Source organism: Dama dama, chromosome 4 (genome assembly GCF_033118175.1).
Source record: "Dama dama isolate Ldn47 chromosome 4, ASM3311817v1, whole genome shotgun sequence".
Lineage (NCBI taxonomy): Eukaryota > Metazoa > Chordata > Mammalia > Artiodactyla > Cervidae > Dama > Dama dama.
Genome location: NC_083684.1, coordinates 27771446 through 27798413, shown reverse-complemented (window position 1 = coordinate 27798413; position 26968 = coordinate 27771446). Strand labels below are relative to the sequence as shown.

Here is a 26968-nt window from a genome sequence, read left to right as displayed (position 1 = left end):
GGCTGTAAAATAAATAAACAGTGCTGAAGTTGGGAGGAAGAGTACAGTAGCATAGGATGCTAAGGGAAGGCTTCTCAGAAAAAAATGATGTTTGAGCTGAGCCCCAAAGAACGAGGAGCCAGCTAGTGCAAAGACCTTGAGCAAGGCAAGGGTACCATGGATTTGAAGAATCTAGACAACAGTGAGTGGCACATAGTGAACCAGGAATGATTGTATGAAACGGTTGGGGAGGCATTGCAGCATCATGCGTTATTTCCCAACCTTGGCGTTATTAACATTTGGGGCCAGATAATTCTTTTTTGTGGTTCCTGTACACTATGATGTGCCTGATGATCTGAGGTGGATCTGATGCAATAATAATAGAAATATAAAGTGCAGAGTAAGTGTAACACATTTGAATCATCCTGAAACTATCCTCCCCACCCTGGTCCGTGGAAAAATTGTTTTCCATGAAACCGGTCCCTGGTGCCAAAAAAGGTTGGGGACCTCTGCGATATTTACCATCAGTTCTGACCTCTAGATGCCAGTAACACCACCTGCCTGCTTCCCAGTTGTGACCATCAAAAATAGGGCCAAACAGATACTTCATAGATGTGTGACCTTGGGCAAGTTCCCTAAGCTGTGTCTTGGTTTCTTCATTTGTAAAGTAGGACACATTTGAGTAACAACCTCAGGAGTGCCTGGCACATCTTACTAAGCATTCAATTAATGTTAACACCATCACCTTCATTATTGTTATTATTATAAAAGCCACCATAATTCTACTGTGGAAAAGTTATCATTTTCATAGTTGTCCTGTGTTTAAACTTCTTGATAATTTGGTTCCTAAATTGTCCTCTCCTATAGGAGTATTTCCAAAAGAAGTAGATGATCTCCCAGGCATATGTCTTTAGTTGTTTATGTCACAGTAAAAACTCAGTGGTCTGCAACGTTGATAAGTTATAATAAAAGTTATTAACCCTGTCTCTAAAAGATAATGCGTATACACATAATGCATACAAGATTTTGGAAACCACCTCTGACCCCAGACCCTGAAGCCCCAAGGACTCCATTCATTCATTCAACAACTATTTAATGAATGCCAGCTATGTGCCCAGCTCTGTCCCAGCCTTTGAGAATACAGAGGTGAATGAGACAAATTGCTCTATTCTCTCAGACTGTATTCTAGGACCAGTGTGCTAGAGATTGGGAACCTCTGCCTTAGCCCGTCACTGGTTCTTTGCTTTACTAAACATTGTGTGAACAACTCACATCCACATATAAAACTAAGTAACTATGATGCATCTCTGTAAAGAACAGAAACTGTAAAAATGCCAGAATTAGCTGGACAGCATGTACGTGGATGTAGGAAGCCCTGGGACCTGGGCTTCATGGCAACAAAAGACACAACAAAAACAAATCCAGCTGGTGAATTTATGAAACCTCTTTCTCAGGAAACTACCAACTCCTTTGTGCATCAAGCTGAAGATTAGTATTAAGTGACATTAACATCCCAGGCAAATGTGTTAAATGCCTTTAATTTACCATCTCATGTACCTTTAAAATAACTCTGTGAGAAGAGGTGTTGTTTTCTCCTCTTTTAAGATTAAATTGCTTTCTCCACATGATTAGTGACTTGACCAGCCAGTAAGGAATAAAACAACCATTTGAATCAAGTTCCTGACTGAAGTGTTTTCATACCTGCTTTCTTTTGGGGAGCAGAGAAAGGGATGGAGGATGGAGAGGAGGTCTTTCTTAAATTTGGGGAAGGTTTTGTTTTTTTTTTTTCCCAAACAGAGGAAGAAGAAGAAGAAGGAAGAATGATAATCTTACCTCATTTCCTCAGCAAACTATAGGAAATATACTGTTGAAAGGCACACTGGCTCCGTGATTGAATGTAGTATTACTTTTAAAATAGAAGCTTTCATCTTCTTCAAGCAGCACATGTGGGCAATAAGATGTCCATTAAAGTTCTAGTGCCTTATTCATTTTATTCGGTTCATTCCATTGCATAGTTAATGTTACAACTTGGAAAGATTTTATGTGAATTTTCTCTTCTCCACAGATAGGCAATGTCTGGTCCAGCTGATGAGACTGCAGGAGACCTACCTGTGAAAGATATAGGTCTAAATCTCTTTGGCATGGAAGGGCTGCAAGGTATGGCCAGCTGTTATACATTACAGTTATGAACTTTGATCAGTAACGTCTTTACTTTTAAAGTATTTCTGATATTCATACAAACAAAGCCATTTAAGGAACTATATAGCTCTTGATTGGACTAAACAAGAAGATGGAGAATTTAGAACAACATATGGTATTTTACTGCATGCATCAATTATCAACAGCTCATAGAAAATGTAAAATCCCCCTCTGTTCTGATAAAGAATTGTTATAAATCATCTTCTTAAAATTCCACACATCAGTAGAATCTACACAGAGAGTACCAAGCCTCCAAAGTGAATTGCCTGGTTTAAATCACATTCACCATTAAAATGTTTCTTTATGCTTAAGTTTTATATGGGAGGAAATGCCATATTTAAAAATTTTTGCCTTTCAAGTAGAGTATCTCTAAATGGTTTGTTTATCCAAGAGATATTGACTTTGTTTTATCAAATTAATACACATTAAAGGTTTTCTTTGTCCTTTTATCACTTGGTGGTTGCTATGGAGCTAAAAAGCACTTTCAAATTGAAAACCAAAAGTACTGCTTTAAGGAACAATTTAGAGGGTAGAGCTGTGTTTGTGTTTGCGTGTAGAGTATGTCAGCCATGCTGTAATGCCACAGCATTTGTCACTGAGAAGCCTAGGATGCAAAATAGATTCCACTAAGTCTTCTTTACAGGCTTGTTAAAGTGTTACAGGTAGCCACCTTGAAGTACTAAAGAAAGGTGGTCAAAATATTACTCATTGAAAAAAATAAATTTGTACAGCTTTTATTGTTAAAGTAAAAAGACTATATCAGCTTTGCTTTAGATCTTTAGTGGAATATCGGGGATTCAATACAAAGAAATTTTAAGCGTGCAAGGCTATTTTTTAGTATTTGATACCCTAAGTTCAATTCTTGCCCTCAGTAACCTCCTCATAGGGCTTTAATCTTTGTCCATTTGTTCTTTGTTTCTCGTGGAGGACTGTTGAAAATTGACCAGCTTCACAGGAAAATATCAAATTTAAGCATATGTAAAAGAAATATCATACACACCTGCTAAAAGGTATAAAAGTTCTTTTAAAATATGTGATAGCTTATAAATGATTTGTAAAGGTTTTTGTTTGTTTGGTTTTGCAGATTTTATGGTTTATTTTCTATAACTCAACACCCATAGCTCAGAAAAATATCTTAATCATATTGTTTTTGTTATAACTCTTACCTTTGCAAAGAAAGAAATACTTCCAGATACCCTTTAGTTTAGTATTTTTTCAACATTCAGCATTCAAATTGAAAAGTCTTTATTGAATCAGAGTTCCGTTCTTATATTCTTAAAGACGGTTATTTGAATATATTTTTGAATGGAAACTATTGTTACTCAAATCCTTAATATTGCATATAAAGTATTAATAGCAAAGATTTTTGTTCTTAGGTCCAATCAGTGACATGAACAATGCTATAACATTTTCTAAAGCATCAGAGATTATGTTGCTGTCAACAGTTATTGTTTTTAGAGGCTCTTTTAAGTAATCCTACTATTAATTACCTTGGCGTTTTTGCAGAAACTTCAACAACACGGACAATGAAGTCTCGCCAAGCAGTGTCACGTATCAGTCGTGAGGAACTGGAAGACAGATTCTTGCGTTTGCATGATGAGAACATTTTACTTAAACAGCATGCCCGAAAGCAAGAGGATAAAATTAAAAGGTTATGATAAAAAGCTTTTAGCTTTTCTTTTTTCCTGACTTTGTGAAGTTTGGAGGATATGCTTTTCTATAAACTTAATTGAAAACCCCACCTTGAATCTTTTTTGGAGCAAGCCAGTTTGTAAATAAATACAATTTTAAAAATGGAAAATCTTACAAACTAGTATAATAAACCAAAAAGATTATGAGTTTTTATTATGTCTGAAATTACCATTTGAAAGAAAGAGCTAATAGCTATGAGTGCCATGAATGTATCATATCTCTAAGTAACTTTTGTTTTAATATTTATAGCTTAATAAGCAAATGACCAAAACATCTGTTCTCTAAACATCCTGATTTGAAATGAAAGTTTATAAAAGTAATTAGCTATTCTAACTTGTTAGAATGCATGTTCCTTTAAGATTTGGGGTTTACTAAGGAAAAACATCACTATCTGGAACATATTTTACTTTGCTTGGATTAATCTAGAATCTATATTTATTTCAAAGAGTCTACTGTTTCTGAAGAAACTGTCACTTTTGTATGCACAGTTTCTATTTCTTAAGAGTAAATATCTTTCATTCTTTCTTGTTCAGGAACACTTGCTGTTTTCTGAATGTGTGACTTAAAGTTCATTCTCATGTGTGAGCATGGACAGATCTGTATTCATGTTCTAGATCCAATGGAAAGGTGAGACAGTGATCAAAGAAGGAAGATAGACTTTATTTTTTTCTGCTTGGAACTTGGCCTCTAGAGGAACTTAGCCTCTGAACTGACTTCTAGTCAGTTTCTACTCTGTGGACTTTGTTTTAATGACCCACTGACCTGCTTTGTGTAGAGCTTTTACTTTGAGTTAGTTTTTGAGTCATGATGATGGCTTTTTGCAAGACATGTGACTCACTTGCCTGATTGTTTTCTTGAGCAGTAACATAGCCATTGCCTGTCTAAGTGAGGCATTTAGTCTGTGACTGCTTAACAGTTTTTTTCTTTGTAAACCTAATTGGTCAGTAAAAGAATTAAATTCACAACCTTGACCTCGTTAGTAATTTGTCCTAGCTAGAAAGTAGAAAACAACTTAATAATGAGTTACGTAGTTTAATGGAAAAAGCACTGTGCTAGGAGTTAAGTTGTGTGCATCTGTTCTTTTATCTCTCTGCCACTTGCCTGTGGCATGTTCAAGCCACTGAACCCCCAGGGAGTTTATTTTACTCAGCTCTGAGAATATTGATCCAATGACCATTATAACCCAAAATTCTAATTTCCTTCTCGATTTCACACCACTGACACTACGTAGATACATGTATAGAACTTTATCCTTAAGATATAATTAGATTCACTTACTTTAGAATAAATGAAGATTTGAAAAACTACCTTTCTAAAGAAGTACTCAAACTTTACCTGATCACTTATTTCATTAATAGAAAATAATCAAATGAATATTGTTGCTATCACCGGACAAAGCGAGGCAATCTTTCCTTTCTTGGCAAAGCTTCCTTCAATGTCTTTGGAGGAATTGTAAGCCTCTCTATGGGTGTACGCCTCTTGCCTTAAAAACTGGAGTTGTTTACTTTTCTCTAGATGTTGACTGCTTTTTCACATTAAATCTGTTTCTTTCTTTTGAACGTAATCTCTATCTCTGTGTGAAAGTCTTTGTGTAACAGAAGATTCAGGTATTTAGGTTGACGTGTCATTTAAGTGGCCACCATCTCTCTATGGCAGCTGCCTTTGGTGGGGCTAAGGGTCCGAGAGGGCTGGCTAGCACGCTTGGCTCTGTTGGGTTGCAATACCTGCCCAAACTTCCCAATGATATATCCTTCTCAGGATTAGGTGGAAAAGGAACTAATCCATTGATTATTTTACTAGGGTGTTTGTGGTACTCTTGGATCTTGGTTTTTATTATCCTATATCCCTTATAAAGCATGTTTAATGGATGTGCCTCAAGGGAAAGAGAAAACAATCTTAACTGATTATGTTATGCATAGCTCTCCCCCATGCCACATGCTGGAGGCCGAGCAGCCAGAAGTGTAGATGGACATGTATTACTACCGCTTTACAGAGCACTCCGCTCAGGGCAACAAAAGGTTGTACTATGACATCCCAAAGCTATTAAGGGGTTTTTTTTTATTTCACTTTTGTTCTCTTAAGTAAAAGCTTCTGTCCATAACCAGGCTAAAATAAAGCAAAACTCCGTTTAAAGAAAAATGAAGTGTGTTTTTATTTTCAATCTCCTGTCTGGGTCTTTATAAAAATAGATTCACTATAAACTAGAATCAGCTATTGAAGATGTGCGACCAATTTTGTAAAGTCTTGAACTTGTGTCTCTCATCAAAGCCACCTTTTCTTTCTTGTACTGCCAAGATTTTTCCATTCACTGTCAAGCATGTTTTCTGTACGTGTATATTACATCACCCCCATGTGCCCTTTCTGTCTTTTGTTCTGTCTAACCAGTTTTTATCAAAACTTAAAAGAATCAAAGGTATAAACTCCTGAGATGTCAAAAGCACAGCTTATGTCTAAATTTAAAAGCAACGTTGAAATAATATTTTTTTGTGTCTAATTATTTTCTACCGTTAGGCATGTTGCTAGAGCACTGAGCAACATTTAATGGTGCATTTGGGTTTCTTTTTAATTTCTCATTGGGCTTTTAATATGTATCTATGCATTCTAACATTTTTATATTTGTAATATATCTTAATCCCAGAGAAACTGAAAACAGTATATCACCTAAATGCTGCATAGTCTTAATACACTTTTGAAAAGTTTTAACTCACTGTGGCTTGCAGATATAACCCACCACATCCACAATCTGTAGCTACATTTAAGTGCATACAGCATTCCTACATAAGGTCATGCGTTAAAAATTGCATTTGAGGAACATATGGAGTAAATATGTGTCCTCTCTTTACTAACCTTAAATGATAAGCCTTAGGAAACTGTTATTTGTCAGTGCTATAAAGCAGATTGTTGCCCAGTGGTTTCAATTATCATCAAAGGATTCTTCACAGGCAGTAATAGTTACATCAAAACCTGAAATTTATTATTCAGGTTCTGCACTGAAGTCTTCACAGTGATTATGTTCCTTTCAACAGAATGCATTTTATGCTGACTTCTCACATTCCTTTTCATCTTTTTATTATTTCCCTAGAATGGCCACCAAGTTAATACGGCTAGTTAATGACAAGAAAAGATATGAACAGGTTGGTGGCGGCCCCAAGCGGTTGGGAAGAGATGTGGAAATGGAAGAAATGATTGAGCAGCTGCAAGAGAAAGTTCATGAGCTTGAAAGACAAAATGAAGTCCTCAAAAGCAGACTAATTTCAACCAAGCAGCAACTTCAGATCCAGGGTCACAGGCACACTCCGTATAGTTATGTGCAGTCTCGTGTTAACACCGGGCGTAGAAGAATGAATGAAAATGCAGGCTTACAGGAATGCCCCAGGAAAGGTAAACTAAAGCTTACATTAAATCTAAATTAATAGGTTGTTTTACATTCACATACATACATACATGCACACACACACACACAGTTTTATTTCTACATTATTCATGTTTTTAAGCATCTTTCAAAAGAGAAAAAAATCGTTTTTCTGTTTTTTTGATAAAATCACATTAACATGAAGGTCATTTTATATAAGAATCACTAGATCATGCTCAAATTTGTCTAGTAGAACATTGAACATAAGTATTCATCCTAACAGGGAAAAGAAGCTTATACAAGATTATGTAAAATACAGGTTTAGTTGAGTTTTAGTTGGTTTTTATAGTCAGTGATGAAAATCGCATTGACTCAGGCAAATGGAGAAACCACTAGTTTGCTTATATGGTCACACTGTTGTTCTGAATGATCACACTTAAGTTCTTTGTCCAAAGGCCTTCCATGCATTTTACAGAATTATTTAAATTTTTCTCATCATGGGAGGCAGCTTGACCATGGAATGTGCACATAACTAGGGGTTTAAAAAGTTGTGTCCTTGGTGACCTTGGACAAGTCTTCTAGTGATTCTGAACTTGAGTTTTCTTTGCATGTAGACTAAAAGGATGTAAACAAGTGACCATAAAAGTCTCTTCCAACTCCAAAAAATCATCATTGGTCAATCACTCTCCTTATGTTGAAAATGAATCACCTAAAACCTACCCAGCTTACAATGCAATTCAGTTGCATATAGAAGACTCAGTAATATACACAGAACCTACGTATTTCTAATAAAAATTGCTCTCTCCACTCACAGACTTTATTTTTAATGAAGCAAAAAGTCAATAGCTATTTTAATTTTTTTTCATTACAACTACCAGGGAAGGAAATAGAATTTTAGTTCTAATTCATCTTTGTTTGGAATGTGCTTCACATAAAGACCAAACATTTTTAGGGAAATAAAAAATCATGTAAAACTTTCATTTCAATTCATCGAGGGAATAAAAAACACCATCTGAACAGAAAAAGAGAAAAATGTGTCCTATTTTTTTTCTGCAAGCCAAAATGTTAACACTATCTGTTCCCTAGACAGGGTTCCTTTGAAGTCAATAAGGCCTCCATGTAGGCAGGAGGCAGCTGCAGGATGAAAGGGCTTGGCTACTCCGAGCTATGTGAAATTGGCAATAGGCTTTGAATATAATCAAAGTAATCATAATGAATTATAAATCAAAAATACATTCGTCTGCTAATTAGCTGTTACATCAAGAGAGGACTTGACTTCCCAGAGCCTCATTTTCCCCATCTGTAAAATGGAGTGATAATACCAGATTAGAAGAAAGGTCAGGAGATGGTAGGTCTCCCATGATTTTTTTACCTTTAAATAGTCATTTATCCTCTCTGAACCTTAGTTTTGTCACCTGTGACTTGGGAAAGATGATCCCTATGATCTATTTGTACTAAATAAAGACAATGCCCAAATATTAGGTTAGCATGACAAGGTATTAGTGCTATGAATTGCTGTCTAAATTGTTTGATAGAAGTGTCTCCTTAGAGAAGAGCCTTGAAGAACAGAAGAACAGAAGAGACTTGAAAATGTTACTCATATAGACTAAAATTTTCTTTGTATTCACTTACTTTATTTACCAAAAGCTAATCATTTAATTATTCTATAAGTGTGAAGTAGTTTTTTATAATTAAAAGAATGTCTCTTTTTTTTTAACAATGGGATTAGGTTTATAAAAATTACATATAATTATTTTTATAAGCAAAATTGTATTTAAGTGTAGCAACAAAATGTTTTATTTGGAATCTTATTAATGATCTCAACTGACCTTTGTTGAAATATGGATTTTCTTATTAAGGTAAAACAAAATAGGGGAAACATTTTTACTTATGTTCACAGCATCTATGAGTCACACAAATAAGGGTAAGGTTCAGAACGTAAAGTCAAATGGTGTGAATGAGTAATTTAGAAATCAAAAAACCTTTATCAAAAATACTAAAAAATAAAAATAAATAAATCATGGTTTTGAACACTTTTTCCTTCATACCTCAGGTTATATTGTAAAGACCTAAATTTAAAACTTTGGTCCTTTCAGAATTTACTTCAGAAGTTCTAGATCTAAGTTGAATAAAAGTATTTCTGGGTAATTTGGTTTATAGTAGAATTTGTTAAATGAGCAGTGCTTGGTGCTGTGCTTTGTTTAATGCCAGATGATGGCTGAGACCTAACAGTTCCTTTGGCAATGTATGTCTAATTCTCTGTACTGTAGAGCCCGCATCTCTCAGTACGGAAGAGACTTACTTATGTTACAGATTTCCTTACGATAGCAAATCAAGGGTCCTTCTTTTCTAACTTCACTTGTATGATCCTATTAATTTATTTTTAGGTATTAAATTCCAAGATACAGATGTAGCAGAAACTGTGCAACCCATGCCTACAAAATATGGCAACAGTTTACTCAAAGAAGCCAGAGGAGAAATAAGAAATTTGTATGTATGCTTTATGTGATCACTTTAGACCACTGTATATTGATCATGTCTCTTTTGATCCCTCCCTCTCCTTTTTTCTAAACAAAAGTGGTTTATATACAAAAAATTTCTTCCAGCTAGATGTGTGAGTCAAGAACAGGTATTTCATAGCATGCTTGCAGTACAATGAGGAAAATGAATATCTTAACCAACTGCATCAATGGAAGCATATATAGAGAGAATAGTTCTCTTTATTATAATTTCCCCCTCAAAGGAATGGCATAAAGGCCAGTCATTTAGAATAGTATAAGCTTTAGAGGCAACATTTTCATTCTCAGAAGAATTACAGGTAGTTTTTTTTTTTCTTTTTTTTTTTTAGATGATGAATTAATTAGCCTTTCTGTGGTTTAAAAAAAGAATTGGAGGGAGTGGCTTAAAAGTTTGAAGCTATCAAATACATATGGATTTCAGATTTTGTTTCACTGTGATTCTACGGTACTTCATTCTTCATCATACTATGGTTTCAAAAAAGTTACTTCTGCCACATTTAGCTTACTTTTCTGTTAATGAAAGCCTCATGGTAATCTCAGTGTCTGTAAGTCACACAAATAAAGATAAGAATCTACCTTATCTACAGTACAGGTCTTCACCTGGATCATCAAAAAGTCACAATTCTAAATGAGGAGAGAAAATATGAGACAATATCATATTTTAGATAGCTGCTTAAGAATAATATGGGCTTAATTTTTTTTCTTTTGAATATTTTAAATACCAATTACAGTAGTGATTGCCTGTGAATGAAACTAAAAGACTAGCCTAACCTTGTTACCTGTTAGCAGAAAAGCCAGGGTTCAAACCAGTGCTGAGGCTCAGTACACTGGGATGCTGCCAGACCTGGTAGAGAGAAAATATAAACCAAAGACCACTAAGTTATGTTTTGCAAATTTCTTGCCTTCTCTCTATGAAGCATTAATTTGGGTGGTATAGGCAAGTGTGCATATAAAAGAACAAAGGTGCATAAATTATCTGAAGATGACCAGATCACAGAGTGTATAGTAAGTAACCAATAAATACTATGTTGAATTGAACTGCAGTTTAACCCATTGCCTAAGACATTATCTAATATAAAGCAGTACCTTGAATTCTTTCATTTTGTTGTTGTTGTTTAGTTGCTAAGTCATGTCAGACTCTTTGTTACTCGCTGAACTGTAGCCCACCAGCTTCCTCTGCCCTTGGGATTTCCCAGGCAAGAACACTGCAGTGGGTTGCCATTTTCTACTCCTGGGGATCTTTCCGAACCAGGGATCGAACCCTCATCTCCTGCATTGGCAGACAGATTCTTTACGGCTGAGCCACCAGGGAAGCCCTTGAATTCTTCCATATGTACTCCCAAATCATCAGATTTAATCTGCTACTATTTCACTATGTTCAGAAGCAGTTAAGCTAAAATTTTTAACTTTTGCTTACCCTTTACTATGAAGCACTTTCTTAGTACTGATCTTAAATCCTGCAGATTTTGCCTCAAACTACAAATTCTTGTAAAGATTCTTTATTTCAGAGAAAATGTTATTGAGTCACAGAGAGGCCAGATAGAAGAGTTAGAGCACTTGGCGGAGATCCTGAAAACTCAGTTGAGGAGAAAAGAAAATGAAATTGAGTTATCTCTTCTTCAGCTTCGAGAACAGCAGGCTACAGATCAAAGGTATGTTAAAACAGAAATAGCACTTTGATAAGGTCAAAATTAGTTTAAAATATTTTATCATGTGCCATAGAAGGATAAGTCTAGTCTATTTAAAAAATCATGTTGTTACTTAGCATTCTTCATATAAGCCTGCTCCAGACCTACTGTTATCAACAGCTCGAGTCTAATGGCATTTTTCCCTAACCTACTCTGCCTCACCTTGTTTCCTTTGCTCATTTACCAAACCCGTAGGAAGCTCCGAGACCATTTGATTGTACCTCCCAAGAAAAATATGTGTGACAAGGACTCAGCTGTTAGCATACCTCGTGAATAAGCCCAACCTTGTTCAAGCTTCTTTCCCACCCGTGAAAGGTAGTAAATTCTGTAGTGCAGTACCCGTTTTCTCCATCCCATAAAGATGTTACCTCTCCTTACATTCAGAGTTTGCATTGAATTATGCTGATCATTATGGTGACATTGGGGCCCTTCAGTAGTCTCCTTGCTGCCCCTGCATGTTTTTTTTAACAAGTATTTATTTATGGCTGCACTGGGTGTTTGTTGCTGTGGTGTGTGGGCTTCTCACTGCAGTGGCTTCTCTTGTTGCCACTGGCTCTAGGATGCTCTAGGGTGTGTCGGCTTCAGTTGTTCAGCAAACGGATTTAGCTGCCCATGGAATCTTCCCAGACCAGGGATCAAACCCGTGTCCCCTGCACTTGCGGGTGGATTCTTAACCAGTGGACCACCGGGGAAGTCCTGCCTCTTCATTTTTGATGTTGGATATTATGTAGTGTTTTCTTTCCCATCCTCTTTTGTCATTTGTTGGTTTCTAATACCTCTTCTCATTTTTGTGCTTCCATGCTGTTCTTCCAATAAGACTTTACCTTTTTGCTGTATTCTTTCTTGGATTATTTTCTTCCTTTTGGCTGTTTTCTTTTTTGTTTGGAACAAGCATATCCAAAGGCAGAAAGAGTAATATATTGAAATGTCATGTGCTCATCATTCAGCTTTAACAGTTATCAACATGTTAACCTGTCTTGCTTCATCTTTCCTCCACCTTCACGTTCTTTAATTAATTAGACCGTATCAAATATCATGTCCTCACGCCTGTATATACTTTAGTATATTTGCTCTGTCTGATAAGGAATTTTAAATGTAATCACCATGCCATTATCACACCTAACAAAATTAACAGCAATTCCTTGACACCATATAATAACTATTTTATATTCCAGCCTCTCTGAAGGTGACTTCTTGCTCTTTGTTTGAGTGAGAATCCAAATGAGGTCTACACATTGCATATGACTATTAGATCTTTTTTGTTTCTTCTATTTCTCTGTGTTTTTTTTAAACCAGTCCTAGATTCTCTGTTTAATTTTTCCCTTACCAAGTGGTATCATGCTTATGTGACTAGGTTCTTGAAAAACCAAGCGTGATTTTCCACTTTTTCATTTCAGAATCAGAGTTTAATTCTCTTTTCACAAACTAACCTCACAAAAAAGCTAAGATACATAATAGATTTGTTTTTAAAAAAAATAAAGTGGACCTTTTATTTCAGAGATTTAAAAGATTAATATTATCTCTACTAATTTCTATTCCTAAAAAGTTATGTGTAAAATTATGTAATGAAATTCTATATGTTGACATTTCTATACCCTTCTAAGTGCAGAGCAAAAAAAAAAATGAATATTTTTGAGAATTATATTTGTATTAGGGAATGTGATTTGAACCCTGGCCTTGAACCAGGGTTTTAAATACCTGGGAATTACCCATGTTCCCCCTAAGAATAAACTTAGCCTTCTTGGAAAACCAAGAAATAGTTCCTTGTGAAGAACAGTTCTAAAGACCCCCAACACTGAATATGGTGATTTTAATGAATTGCCAACAGCTGTATTTAAATATTATCTGAATATAAAAACTGCATTAGTCCAAGCCCAAGCTTGGAGCCATTCCTCAACAGCTGAATGAAAGGTTATCAAAGTACTTTCTCAGTTGCATGCCTGCTCAGTCACTAAGTCATGTTTGCAACCCCATGGACTACAGCCCACCAGGCTCCTCTATCCATGGAGTTCTCCAGGCAAGAATATTGGAGTGGATAGCCATTTCCTTCTCCAGGGGATCTTCCCGAACCAGGGATTGAACCCATGTCTCCTGCATTGCAGGCGGGTTCTTTACCTCTGAGTCACCAGGAAATCCCAATGTCTTGTATTTCTTAAATTCCCAAAGGGTAAGATTGACCCTATGTTGGCCGTTCCCCCTTCCAAAGGAATATGATCATCTGAGAACTAGTGTTTAGTGTTAAATGAAAGGGAAATCCAAGAGTTCTTCAGTCCTAGGACTAGATAACAGCAGAACTAGAGTAACAGACAGGTCTGCATATTTTCCAGTATACGCGTTGTTGGCAGGAGACATCAGCATATACACAGAGAAAAGTTTTCCTTACAAAGTAAACTAAGGCTTTCTTTAGGGGATTGTATTATTCACCCCGATTTTTTGTCACTTAATGTGAAGGATAGAGAAAGTATTACAGTTAGAGAAACTTTTGTTGCAGAGACCAAAGAAAGCAAGCAACTTACACCCTACCTCACAGATTTTATAAGTTGAAAATTACTGGTTATTTGCTTAGAAGGAAGGGTACCTATGAATAACATATTGCTTCTTGAGATACAGTTGTTGAAAACTGAAGAAATGACTTCAAATAAGGGCCTTCAAGTCCTTTTTTTTTCTTATATGTTTACACATAGCTCAGAATTTTATGTGTAACAGCAATTTTTTTGAGACTAATGGAAAACTGTTGAAAAATGTTGGGGAGAATATAAGACTTGGTATAATTTACTGTAGAGAAAAATCACAAAATGGAAAACATATTTAAACTTCTCTTTCACGGGTACATTATTTCAGATTTGAAATTCTAGAAGTCTGATCTGAATGTTGGACTCCTTGTTCTCAAACATGAACCTAAAGTAGTTGTAATCTTCAGAGTGTGGTGCCTGATATTTATGGCAAAGAGCCTTTTCATAGAATATTACAGAAACTCTTCGTAGTATGTGTTTAATAGACCAGTTTGGTTTGGCATCAGCTTGACATAAACTTTTGGTTATCCAAAGCCCTTAATTGCTTTGAAGTAAAAGCCCAGTACTGCTCTTTTTTATTAAAATCATGTTTTTTCCTGTTATTGTGGTCTATTTTGGAAGACTGAGTTGTGATTTTTGCATATGTTCTACATAATGCCTCATTAGCAAAAAATCTTGTATCATTTACAAGTAGCCTGAATGTCTGTGTTGTTTTGAACAAAAATCCATATTAAAATTTAAACAATATAAAAATGCACATTTTCTGCTTATTAAAAAGGCCGTCTTAAATTAAATGCAAAGCAGTAACCAGTGAACACATGTACATGAACATTAAAATCAGGATGATTTTACCTTTTACTGACTTTTTCAATTCCCAAAATATTTATACTGTTACCAAATGTGTAACTGGTTTATACTAAGTGTTTTTTTTTTTAAGTAAATGTTAGGGTGTTTACCTTCTTAATTAAAAATCATGTAAGTGCCATAATGTCCCACTGGAAGAAATTTAACCCATAAATATTTCAGACACCCTGACTTGTCCTCTTTCCTTTGGTTGACGGCACATTGTCGGGTCTTAAAAACACAGAGACCTTTTGCAGCCATGCAGTATACAAAGCAGCTTGGCTTCCGGGGCTCCCATCTTTCCAGCTGTGCACAGACACATTACTTCCTGGCACTCAGAGGTCTTCCCCAGCATTTCATTTTGAAAAATGGCAAACCTACAGCAAAGTTGCAAGAATTAGTACCTTGAATACACATACCTTTCACCCCTTGGCATGTTTATGACTGACGCAGCCTGTCCTGCATTCTGCCCACTCAGGCACAGGCCCACTCCCCTCCTTCCCTCTGTTTTCTCTCTCTCTGAGAGTTAGGTGCATATATCATGTCACCCTCTCTACGCTGCTAAACACCTTCTATAAACAAGGACATCTTCCTACATAACCACAGGACAACTGTCACACATTCAGGACGTTTCACAATGAATGATTAAACAGCATTATCCTAAAGACACAGTCCATATTCAGATTTCCCCATTATCCCATTAATGGCCTTGATAGCTATTTTGTTTTTAATTGCTACTTTTCTTGTGTTTTTCGTTGTTTTAATCTCATATCCAACCAAGTAGCATATATTGTAATTAATCATCACGACTTTTATGTTTCCCTCATTCTCGAGAGGTTCGCTAGTCTTCCAGACCACTGATCATGGTTGTTTGCAGAGTGCCCGTCCATTTGGATTCGTCTGATTGCCCAGCCCCCTAACTTAGAGGGCACATCTGGCTCTCGGATGGAAGGGAAACTGGGGCTAGGGGTAACCATGTAGACATCATTGATACAGAGAGGTGATCTGTCATCTTTAAAAAATATATCCAACAAGTTCCTACTGGTGTTTTGAATACCTTAGAATTTGCCTAGTGAAAAGTTATCAAGCTCAAATACTGTCTTTTATCCCCATGTTTTTTATTATGACTGTTATCTAAGATTTTTTTGTGATAGCTGCTTGGCATGTTTCCCAAAATTTAAACCACAGAAATTATCAAAATTAATAGTAACTAATATATTAGAGTGTACTTGATAGTGGAAGGAAAGCTGAAACTTAGGAACATCTCAGAGGAAGGAAGCACAAGAGTGGGAAGAATTTCTCTCTTAGACCTGGCTCCCTCATGTAGAAACTCTGGCAGAATGCTTTACTTCCCTGAGCCTCAGTTAGCTACCCAGCTGTGAAATGAAGAGGCTGAAATGAGTAAGTGGTCCTCTGTCCTTTAAAACAACAGTTGCTTTTGTCCCCAGGGACCTTGTGATTCTGAAAGATTTTGCCTTTTAACTAAGCAGTATATATTAATTTAATCAATTTGTTGGGTTTTTTTTTCATCCAAAACCTGTATCATGCTAATCATTTCAAGACAATTGTGACATAGCCTATAATTTTGCACTGATTTGCTATAATTCTCTCAAAAAGTAAAAACAACATAAGGCCTTTAGTTCACTTGTACAACTCAATTGCCAGTAAGTCTACATTTCTCACTGGGCTTTTTGATATAGTGAATATAATTCTCAAATTCTCATTACTGGTCAGAATCCACAATCTTGATCTTCAAAATGGCCCCTTAAGAAGATGAGCCAGGATTTGGGTTCTTCCTGTCCCCAACCAGTCTTTGGGAGTGCTCCCTCTATTTTCAGAAGCGTATGATTATATCCATGTAGAAAGGCCTATATAACTGTCCCCTCCCATTCCCTGTGGGTGTTTGAGAATAAGAAAATATTGAGTTCTTATTTATGTTTTGACCCAATATCCCAAGAAAGATGTAACCCACAGGCAAATAAGCATTACACATACAGACTTTTTCCTTTATGCATCTAAAATGAGGGAGCATTATTTTCATCCATGAACTAAAGTTGCAGTTTTGAGCAAAGTCATGACCTTTCAAATAGACTTTGCTCAACTCTTTTAGTGGAGCTTATTTCTTCCAATTTTCTAGTAGCCTCCTGTAATTCTATTCAGGAGTGATACTCTATTGTTACCTGTGTCTCCTGCCAATGCAGGAGACAGTTCAGTTCAGTTCAGTCACTCAGTCATGTCCAACTCTTTGCGACCCCATAAGACTGCAGCACACCAGGCTTTCCTGTTCATCACCAACTCTCAGAGCTTACTCAAACTCATGTCCATCGAGTCAGTGATGCCATCCAACCCTCTCATCCTCTGTCGTCCCCTTCTCCTGCCTTTAGTCTTTCCCAGCAGGGTCTTTTCCAATGAGTCAGTTCTTTGCATCAGGTAGCCAAAGTATTGGAGCTTCAGCTTCAGCACCAGTCCTTCTAATGAATATTCAGGATGGATTTCCTTTAGGATTGACTGGGTTGATCTCCTTGCAGTCCAAGGGACTCTCAAGAGTCTTCTCCAATACCACAGTTCCAAAGCATCAGTTCTTGGGTGCTAAGCTTTCTTTATTGCCCAACTCTCACATCCATACATGACTACTGGAAAAGCCATAGCTTTGACTAGACAGACCTTTGCTGGCAAAATACTGTCTCTGCTTTTTAATATGCTATCTAGGTTTGTCATAGCTTTTCTTCCAAGGAGTAAATGTCTTTGAATTTCTTGGTTGTGATTTTAGAGCCCAGGAAAATAAAGTCTGTCACTGTTTCCATTGTTTCCCCTTCTGTTTGCCATGAAGTGATGGGACTGGATGCCATGATCTTAGTTTTTTGAATGTTGAGTTTTAAGCCAGCCTTTTTGCTCTCCTCTTTCATTTTCATTAAGAGGCTCTTCAGTTCCTCTTCACTTTCTGCCATAAGTGTGGTGTCATTGCATATCTGAGGTTATTGATATTTCTCCCAGCAATCTTGATTCCAGCTTGTGCTTCATCCAGCCCTTCAACCAGTGCTTCAACCAGCATTTCTCATGATGTACTCTGCATATAAGTTAAATAAGCAGGGTGACAATATACAGGCTTGATGTATTCCTTTAGCAATTTGGAACCAGTCCATTGTTCCATGATTGGTTTTAACTGTTGCTTCCTGACCTGCATACAGATTTCTCAGGAGGCAGGTTAGGTGGTTTGGTATTCCCACCTCTTTAAGAACTTTCCACACTTTGTTTTGATCCACACAGTCAAAGGCTTTAGCATAGTCAATGAAGCAGATCTTTTTTTTTTGGAATTCTCTTGCTTTTTCAAAGGATGTTGGCTATTTGATCTCTGGTTCCTCTGCCTTTTCTAAATACAGTTTGAAGATCTGGAAGTTCTCGATTCATGTACCGTTGAAGCCTAGCTTGGAGAATTTTGAGCGTTACTTTGCTAGCATGTGAGATGAGTACAATTGCGCAGTAGTCTAAAGATGCTTTGACATTGCCGTTCTTTGGGATTGGAATGAAAACTGACCTTTTCCAGTCCTGTGGCCACTGCTGAGTTTTCCAAATCTGCTGGCATATTGAGTGCAGCACTTTCACAGCATCATCTTTTAGGATTTGAAATAGCTCAGCTGGAATTCCATCATCTCCACTAGCTTTGTTCATAGTGATGCATCCTTAACTTTGGACTCCAGGATGTCTGGCTCTAGGTTAGTGATCACACCATTTTTGTTATCTGGGTCATAAAGATCTTTTTTGTATAGTTCTATGTATTCTTGCACCTCTTCTTAATATCTTCTGCTTCTGTTAGGTGCATACCATTTCTGTCCTTTGTTGACAGGAGACAGACGTGAATTCAGTCCTTGGTTCGGGAAGATCCCCTGGAGAAGGGCATCGCAACCCACTGCAGTATTCATTCCTGGAGAATTCCATGAACAGAAGAGCCTGGCAGACTACAGTCAGTGGGTCACACAGGGTCGGACACAACTGAAGTGACTTAGCACACATGTGTCTCCCTAATAAGAGCTAGGAATGACCTGTATGCTTAGAGACTGTCTGCCACTCTTTAAAAAAAAAAACAAAAAGACTGGAGTTTTTCTTTATTCTAAGATTATTTTCAAGCTTATCCTCCAAATTTAGTCAGCCTAAAACTATTACTCAGAAAGAACCTCTTCATTCTATCTCATAAATATCTTACCTAACAACTTTCCAGAATTTCATAGCCTGCCTTTTGTATTCTAAAACCTTCCCTTCTAAATGGTGCTAAAAATGGTATTGTAACATTTTTGCATCAAATAATCAAGAAACTTTTTTTTTAGCATTCATAATCCCTACTGTAGCCAAGAAAGAACTGTTGACGGATGTGAAGGCGGGGAGCAACTATGTGCCTAGGAAGTGAAGTATTAGAAACTTTCACTGGAGCAAAGATTTGGACTTCTTAAGCTTTCATATTAGACTATACATTACATAGCACCACTGAAAGTTTTTTCTTCTCCAGTATATTTGAGGTTTTAAGTTTCTGGATTTATTATGGCACCCAGTAGCAGAGCTGGAGTCAAGTGTTTTCAAGGCTTCCATTAGAAATTCCTCTTCCAAAAAAAAAAAAAAAAGAAATTCCTCTTCCAGAGTTTATTGCTTGACTGTTTCAAATTATATGAGAGAAACTTGGCACATAGGTTTGAGAGCTGGATTACTTTTTTCAACATAAAATCTAATTTACTTTAGTTTGTTTTTAATCTTAGAGATGGGCCAACAGCTCTTCTCATAGTTTTAAAAGATTTGATCATAATTCTAAATAATATATCTGCAAAAGAAAAGGAACCACATTTTCCAACTTAATTTTTTATAGTTTTTTTTTTTTTTTTCAAAATCCTTGTTGAAAAATATGAGAAATTTATTTTCACAAAGCACCTAATTAGTCTGCTTGATATCCATTTGCAGATCATTTCACCATGTATAATGCAGCATGTATGAATTGGTGCATGACCATCTGAGTTCATCTGAATGTGTTTGCTATGCATTGTTCTTTCTGTTCAAATGGCATCATCCTGAAGACTTGATGTTCCCTTCATAGTGCCTAGAACAGGGCAGGAACATATTATGTGGTGGTCACTTAAAATATTGTTCATAAAATTAGCCCTTTCTGTCTCTGCTCTTCAGAGGAGGCCAACCTGAGGCCTTCCTCTGCAGGCAGAGGTCCAGGACCAGCCATTTAGCAAGGACTCTAGCTCCCTCTTGCCTTCAAGTATCCTTCTCACATTCCTTTCCGTGACATCTCCTTCCCTTTTTCCTCTCTCACATACACCCGCATTCTTTTACTGTATTCCATCTGTGTAAAAATGTTGATTGGCAGGTCTGAGATGATTTTTCATTGTACACCTTTCTGAAAACCGGGCCACATTCATCACAGTGCTGCTTTTAACTTTCATGCGCTTTATATCATCGACTCTTCACTCTCAGCTTAACAGCAAGTTATATTTCCTTTTCACTGTCACCGTCAGAAACACCCCATCATAACGATAACCATTATCTGTCATGCTTAGTCGCTCAGTTGTGTCCCACTCTCTGCAACCCCATTGACTATAGCCCGCCAGACCCCTCTGTCCGTGGAATTTTGCAGGCAAGAATACTAGAGCTAGTTACCATTTCCTATTCCAGGGGATCTTCCAGACCCAGGGATCAAACCTGGGTCTCTTGAGCCTCCTGCATTGGGAGGTGGATTTTTTTACCTGAGAAGCCCCAGCCATTATGTATAGAGCCCCTAAAACTTTAGAATAATTATTAAAGACTTCCAGGTGCTGTGTTGTTTCAGACTAGGTGTACTCTGTAATGAACTGATTTTTTATTTAAAGTACCACATTGTTATCATTGTTTTCTAAATACTACTTCTGTTGTATTTGTGCCTATTCATTGGGCATCATTAGTATAAAACATCAAATCACCTTTCTTGGCAATATTATGAAAAGTTTAAACTCCGAGGACTTTAGGAAATATTCAAGAAAACATCTACCAATTAGACCACTGAAAGTTTTTCTAAGATACTTACTGGCCTTTGTCTGACAAAGAAAATTCAAAATTAAAACCTGCTGTTTATATGACCCTATGAGGCTGAATGGGTTGTTGGGGCTTAATTTTTTGTCAGTGTCATCACATACTAGTTGTTATTCATACATATGTCACATATATTTAATCTTGAAAATATTAACATGCTTAAAAACAAGAAAAATAAGAGATGAATTACAGCTGAAAATATAAGTAGAGACTGAAATTATTTGAACAATATTCTGTCCTTCTGTAATAGTAAATGTCACTCACTGTTGAGCAGTCAAACCAAATAATTCTGGAGAAAACATAAGTTAATTTCAACTTTTAAATATGAAAAAATGTGAATATTTTCTATCGACCTAGTCAAAAAATATTTTCCCTTCATATTATTATTATTTTTTTAGTAAGTAAAAATAATACTGAGGGGAATATTGGTGGATGTACTGTTGAATGTGTGCTCAGAACTACTAGATAACATGTTTTAGACACATAATTATTTTAACATTGTGTTAAGACTGTACCTTGGGCAAGATCCAGGTTCTTGGACTTGTTTATCTTCTGTGTGAGGACAACTAACTGTCCGATGCCAAAATACAATGAACTTTCAAATATCAAAGAGGAAAATTAAGTATTTCAAGTCCTCAGCTGGTTTACAGATGTGTGAGCTTTGTAGTCCATTTTCTGGTTCCAGTAGGGCGTTGTGACAATTTTTCCAATATGTGTATACTAGATAAGTTTTGGAAGTAAAATTACTTACTTTAAATACTGAAATATTTTCTGAACTTAAGATTTTTGTGTTTATTTTTCTTAGAAAATGAAGTCTAAAACCAAGCCTCACAATTTTTAAAATACTTTTGAATGTAAAACATATTAAATTAAGGAACCTTCTTTCTCTGTCAGGAAAATAAATGCCTTGTGAAAACAGGTATTCATTTAGATCTATGATTAACCTTTAACAAGATCTTCCTGTTAAATTCTACGTTTGCTTTAATCTCAGTAGGAAAAATACAAACTAGTATTGCAGCATATAGAGTTTCTATGTACCCTGTGGACGTTAAATGATCTCTTACAGCCACAGGCACATCTGCAACGTATTTAAATGCCAGCTTTGGGCACTATTAGTCTAAAATGCTAAGTCACTTTTTTTTTTGGAAATATTTTGAAAAGTCTGAACTCCAGGAGGAAACGCCAATAAATGATAATCTTATGATACCATTTGTTTCGAGGGAGTTGTGGAAAGATGAGTAGCTATATGGCATATTTTTCATTTAGAAGAAAATAATATGATAGCCCTCCTTAAAATCAGTCTGAAGTTTGGTGGCAGAATGATGGCTGTGCGAAAGACTGTTGTACTTTTGCACATCTTTCAGGACGGTATAAAGTGATACTATGTAGAAGTGACAAAATCAAATATGGGGCTCCCTTCAAACCCTGAGAGTCTATGTGTTTATGAAAGTTTAAGAATGATTATTGGTTGGTTTTAAACAGTAAGTCTATCCTGAATGTATAATAAACTAGAAACCTCAATGACTGATATGCATGTGTGTAAATTTTTTTCTATGTAACAGTCAATGAAAAATTATAGTCTCACCACAGATTTTTTTTTTCCTTTTGTTTTGCATTTTTAATTCTGTATCTGTCTTTTTCTTAAATATATCATTGAAGGTCAAACATTCGAGACAACGTAGAAATGATTAAGCTTCATAAGCAACTAGTGGAGAAAAGCAATGCCCTTTCAGTAATGGAAGGAAAATTTATTCAGCTTCAAGAGGTACTGTAATAAATTATTTTATTAGGGTGGTACATAGATACAGAGGTTCAAAAATAGTGTTCAAACTTTTTTTAAAGTAGAATGGTCATAACACTGAAAAGTAATTTTTAAAGATTACTCTTTTTATTCTCAAGTGTGTATTATTTCCCTTCTGATATGGTCAGTTGTTTATAACTTAATTAACTAAAGAAATAACTGCTTGGACTCTTTATGAATACCTGTGTCATCTTAAAATAATAAACACATTTATCATAAATCATCTCATGTCAAGAAAATTTATTCTTCACTCCTTTTATCTGAAATCATATGAGCATATAGCAATGAAGGTTTAGATGTATTTGTATATATCTTCAGTTCCACGCATTTATGAAGTATCTAAGATAGGTCAGTGCTTAGAATAGGTTAATAACCAAGTTTTGTTAAATCTATTTTGATATGTGGTGTTTTGTTTTTTTACTACTAGTTTCAGAAAATATTTGAATACCCATCACGTCACCTGTCAGTGTATTTGTTTTAAATCCTCACCGTTCAGGTTGACAGTACGTGGTACTCTTGTCCCCATGGTTGTTTTCACAAGGACTGTGGCCCCACAGAAATATGCCATCAGAGCATTCCTGTTTATTGGCACTGCATAATTAATATAGTTTCTGGAATTAATGAACTCCACAGCATTCCAGATGAGCAGAATTCATATTAAGCAATATGACTTTCTTTGAAGTCTGAAACAAGGAAAGCAGTAAATTGATGCAAAGCATAGGGTCATCTGAAGCCTAAATTCACTGTTGAATTAGATAAATACTTTCAACCATACTCTGGATAGTGTTTTCCATCCTGCAGTAACCTCTTGAAATGTCAAGTAATACATTGCCTTCCATATAAATATGAGCGTGTATGAAAGAGAAATTAATTAGAGAGTGGCATCGATAGTACTATCAGTAGCTAGATGGAAGAAGGAGGTTTAAAATACATGTAGTTGAAAGCCATCTCTAAAGGAGGAATTAAGAAAGGAATTAAAGAGTGATTCTGCATTCATTTATCACTTTGACTGTTTTGATTTCCATATTTCACTATTTGTAGCTATTTGTTTAATACCATGAGTAGCAAGTATCTTTGATAACACAGATACCTCTTTTGGGATTGACAATGGGTAGAGATTTGAGAGGTTCAGACCAATAGCTTCACTGACGTAGCCCAAAGAAAGCTAGCTATAATAATACCAAGATTAACAAAAATTAGACTCAAGGATCTCAATATCCGTGTTTCTTTTAAACAATTGAAGAACTTCAGTAGGACTTTAATGATTTAAATTAGCAGAGGAGGCATTACGTGTTATGGTCATATAGACTCTGTGAAAAGACTTTAGTGTAATCACCTTTTTTATTTCTAAAAGAAGTATGTGGCATTTAAGTATGTAAAACTGAATTTAAAACATATTCATAAGTAGATCAATTTTTGAAATTAAGACTTCAGTATCTATTTTATGAAATTGAAATTCATAATTGTATTAAAATTAGAAGCTAACCTTCCAAAGCTGTTTATCTGGTGTGGCAACAAATATTTTCAGTTTGAGTATTTGTGATCAGAATTTATTTTTAACCCATGCAGCAGCATTTTTTAGACAGCATTTCCAACCACTGCACCCACAGCAAAATGAAAAAAAAAATTATCTGCCAAAACTAACTTACTCACTGGTCACCATCAACAAGTCAAAAAACTAGGGAAAAATAAAGGACAAAAACAGACTGCATTGTGTGACTGTGCTAAAATATTTTCTTCCTCATGAAACCCTTTGGCCAAGACTACCTTGTATGGAGACATTATACATTGTATGATAGCACATTAATACAGTAGCACATATACAATGTTGGTAAGATAAAGAATAAACTGTGTAACATGAACTTCTGGAGTAAATTCATTTTTTAGAATGGTAATCATTCATTCAAAGCAGAATCCAAAAATAGTTTTGAAAGGATTTTCTTTTTGTTTTTTAGAAGCAAAAAACTCTCCGGATCAGCCATGATGCCTTAATGGCAAATGGAGATGAGCTAAATCTGCAACTTAAAGAACAACGTTTAAAATGCTGCAGTCTTGAGAAACAGTTACGTTCCATGACATTTTCTGAAAGAAGAATAGAAGAGGTAAGCTCCTAAAATGTTTAGCCATTGGTTGCATTAAAACTTGTCTGTAACTGTTTTGAAAAAGTAAAATAGAGACATTTTAAATATTATATTGACTTCAGAATCCTAAACTACATCCATGGCACTTTGAGCACACCCAGTAATATGTGCATGGCAAATCGGTAGTTAACAATACTTAAAAAATGTGCTGAGATCCACTGTGTATCTAAAGGATTAAAGATCCTTAAGGAAAGGAAAACCATGGCTTTTTTTTAACCATGACATTTTTAAACGGGTACCAGATTACCTGAGGAACTTAACTTTCTCAATCTTAACAGTTTATTAGTCATTTGAGATGTCAGAACAATTATAGCAATATATCTGTCTCTAAGGAGGAGAATGTTCTGCCGTACAATGTCAGCAATTTTGAGAAATTATTTTTTTTCTAAGAAGTTGTTTGAAAACTCATCTTCCTATTCATGTTGCTTCTCATGTTTCCCAGCTAGCACAATCTTCTGTAGTCTGTTAACCTTGTCCTTAAAGAGAATGGAGATGAAATAAGATGCCTACTTTCTCTTGTCATCTTGGAAGAGTCTTTTACAGTGTCTCATACTGGCATCAAAAGAGAATTTTGAGAAGGGAATGAATTTTAAGAGTACTCTGATCCATGGGAAAAGGTTGTAACAATAAAATATAATGGTGAATTAAACTGAAATACTAGAAATAAATTCAGAAAGCTACATTTTAGTCATCAATATATAATTATTGGCCTGTGTTTATTTCTAAAAATATTAATTTATACATTGGGATAAAGCAAGGTATACAGTTTAATTTGTTCAGTCATTTGAAAAATGTTTCTTTGTAAATTCCAGGTAACATGAGAAATTGTGCGTTCACAGTAAATAGTCACTGACACAATTTGCTTGAACCACAAACCAAAAGAAAGCTTAATTCTTTAATTTTGGGAGGGGGGGGAATTGGAAATTAATACAAAATGAATATAATGATGGAATCCATCAGGGAGGAAAGTAAAAAAATGTTTCCCCAAACCTAATAGAAACTTTTAACACATTCTTTATTGAGTTTTGGCACATGTTGCCATAAAGCAGTGCATACGTTCTTACTAAATTAAAACAGAAATATTAATTTCATGTTTACTTAACAACTTGGAAAAAACCAATGCTAAATTAGATACAGACAATATACGTGGCCTAGTTCACGGCTGCAATGTAGAAATCAAGACTGAAACATGTTTGTCTCCTCAGTTTTGTTTTTGTTTTTTAATCCCTAGGTGGTTTTATGTACTTAATGTGTAATTTTCATTTCAGTTGCAGGATAGAATTAGTGATTTAGAAAAGGAACGGGAACTTTTAAAGGAAAACTATGATAAACTTTATAACAGGTAAATAATAATTCCATGTGTTCTCTCCTTCTCTTGTTTGAGATCTTTTCTGTCAAAACACTGAATGTCAGAAAACCTAATATTGATGAAAGAATTAGCCACAGCTGATTGCAAGAAATCTATACACGTAACAAAAGAAAAATAAGCTTTTTTTTTTTTTAAGGGATTGGTAGTAAATTCTTTAACCTGAACAGCAGTCTGTTACTAAGAAAACCATATCACTTTATTGGCAGTAACAACTGCTATCATTTCTTGAATACAGACTGCAAGCTTGCAGGCACTGTGATAAATACTCTGCTTATGCGTTCTTATAAATTCCTTGCAACAACTTGGAAATGTAGGTATTATTAATGCCCACTTTGGAGAAATTGAAAATAAAATAGAATTAAGTAAATTTACCTGAGTTCTTAAAGCTATGAAGTAATAGAGATCGTATTTGAACCTCTCTTGGTCTCTCCAAGCCCTTGTTTGTTCTGCTGGGCTACCCAGCCTATTAGCTGAGCCTAATTCCGTTGATGGGAAGCAAAGGTCTTAGTTTTTCCTGGTTCTGAAAAAGAGAAACACAGCATCTTTATCCTAAGATGTATTTCAGAGAGCTGCTTTCCTTTTTTTTTAAATCTGTTTCATAATTATGGTATTTTAAAAATTAATCCTTTCTAGTAATGTTAGAAACAAAATTCTGCTCCACAGCTCTGTTCAGTTAAGTAATACACATGTGTGTGTACTTATAAGGTTTTTCAGTGTATGATACCAATAAGTGGTAATACAGATTTACATACAAGTAAATTTTATATATATTGACATATATATTTATGTTAGAGCTGATATTCAACAGTTGCTTCTAA

At 35.6% G+C, this 26968-nt stretch overlaps 1 protein-coding gene across 3 annotated transcripts in view; it reads left to right on the top strand.

Annotated features, from left to right (window-relative positions):
- Positions 1 to 26968, top strand: part of RPGRIP1L (RPGRIP1 like) — a 96568-nt gene that overhangs the window by 1313 nt on the left and 68287 nt on the right. For all 3 annotated transcript variants that reach the window (XM_061138523.1, XM_061138522.1, XM_061138524.1), the window contains exons 2-9: positions 2045 to 2136; positions 3685 to 3829; positions 6953 to 7251; positions 9610 to 9712; positions 11250 to 11393; positions 22499 to 22604; positions 24596 to 24742; positions 26050 to 26123. In XM_061138523.1, the coding sequence (XP_060994506.1) occupies positions 2052 to 2136; positions 3685 to 3829; positions 6953 to 7251; positions 9610 to 9712; positions 11250 to 11393; positions 22499 to 22604; positions 24596 to 24742; positions 26050 to 26123 (1103 nt within the window). In that variant the 5' untranslated portion in view covers positions 2045 to 2051. The remainder of the gene's footprint in view (positions 1 to 2044; positions 2137 to 3684; positions 3830 to 6952; positions 7252 to 9609; positions 9713 to 11249; positions 11394 to 22498; positions 22605 to 24595; positions 24743 to 26049; positions 26124 to 26968) is intronic.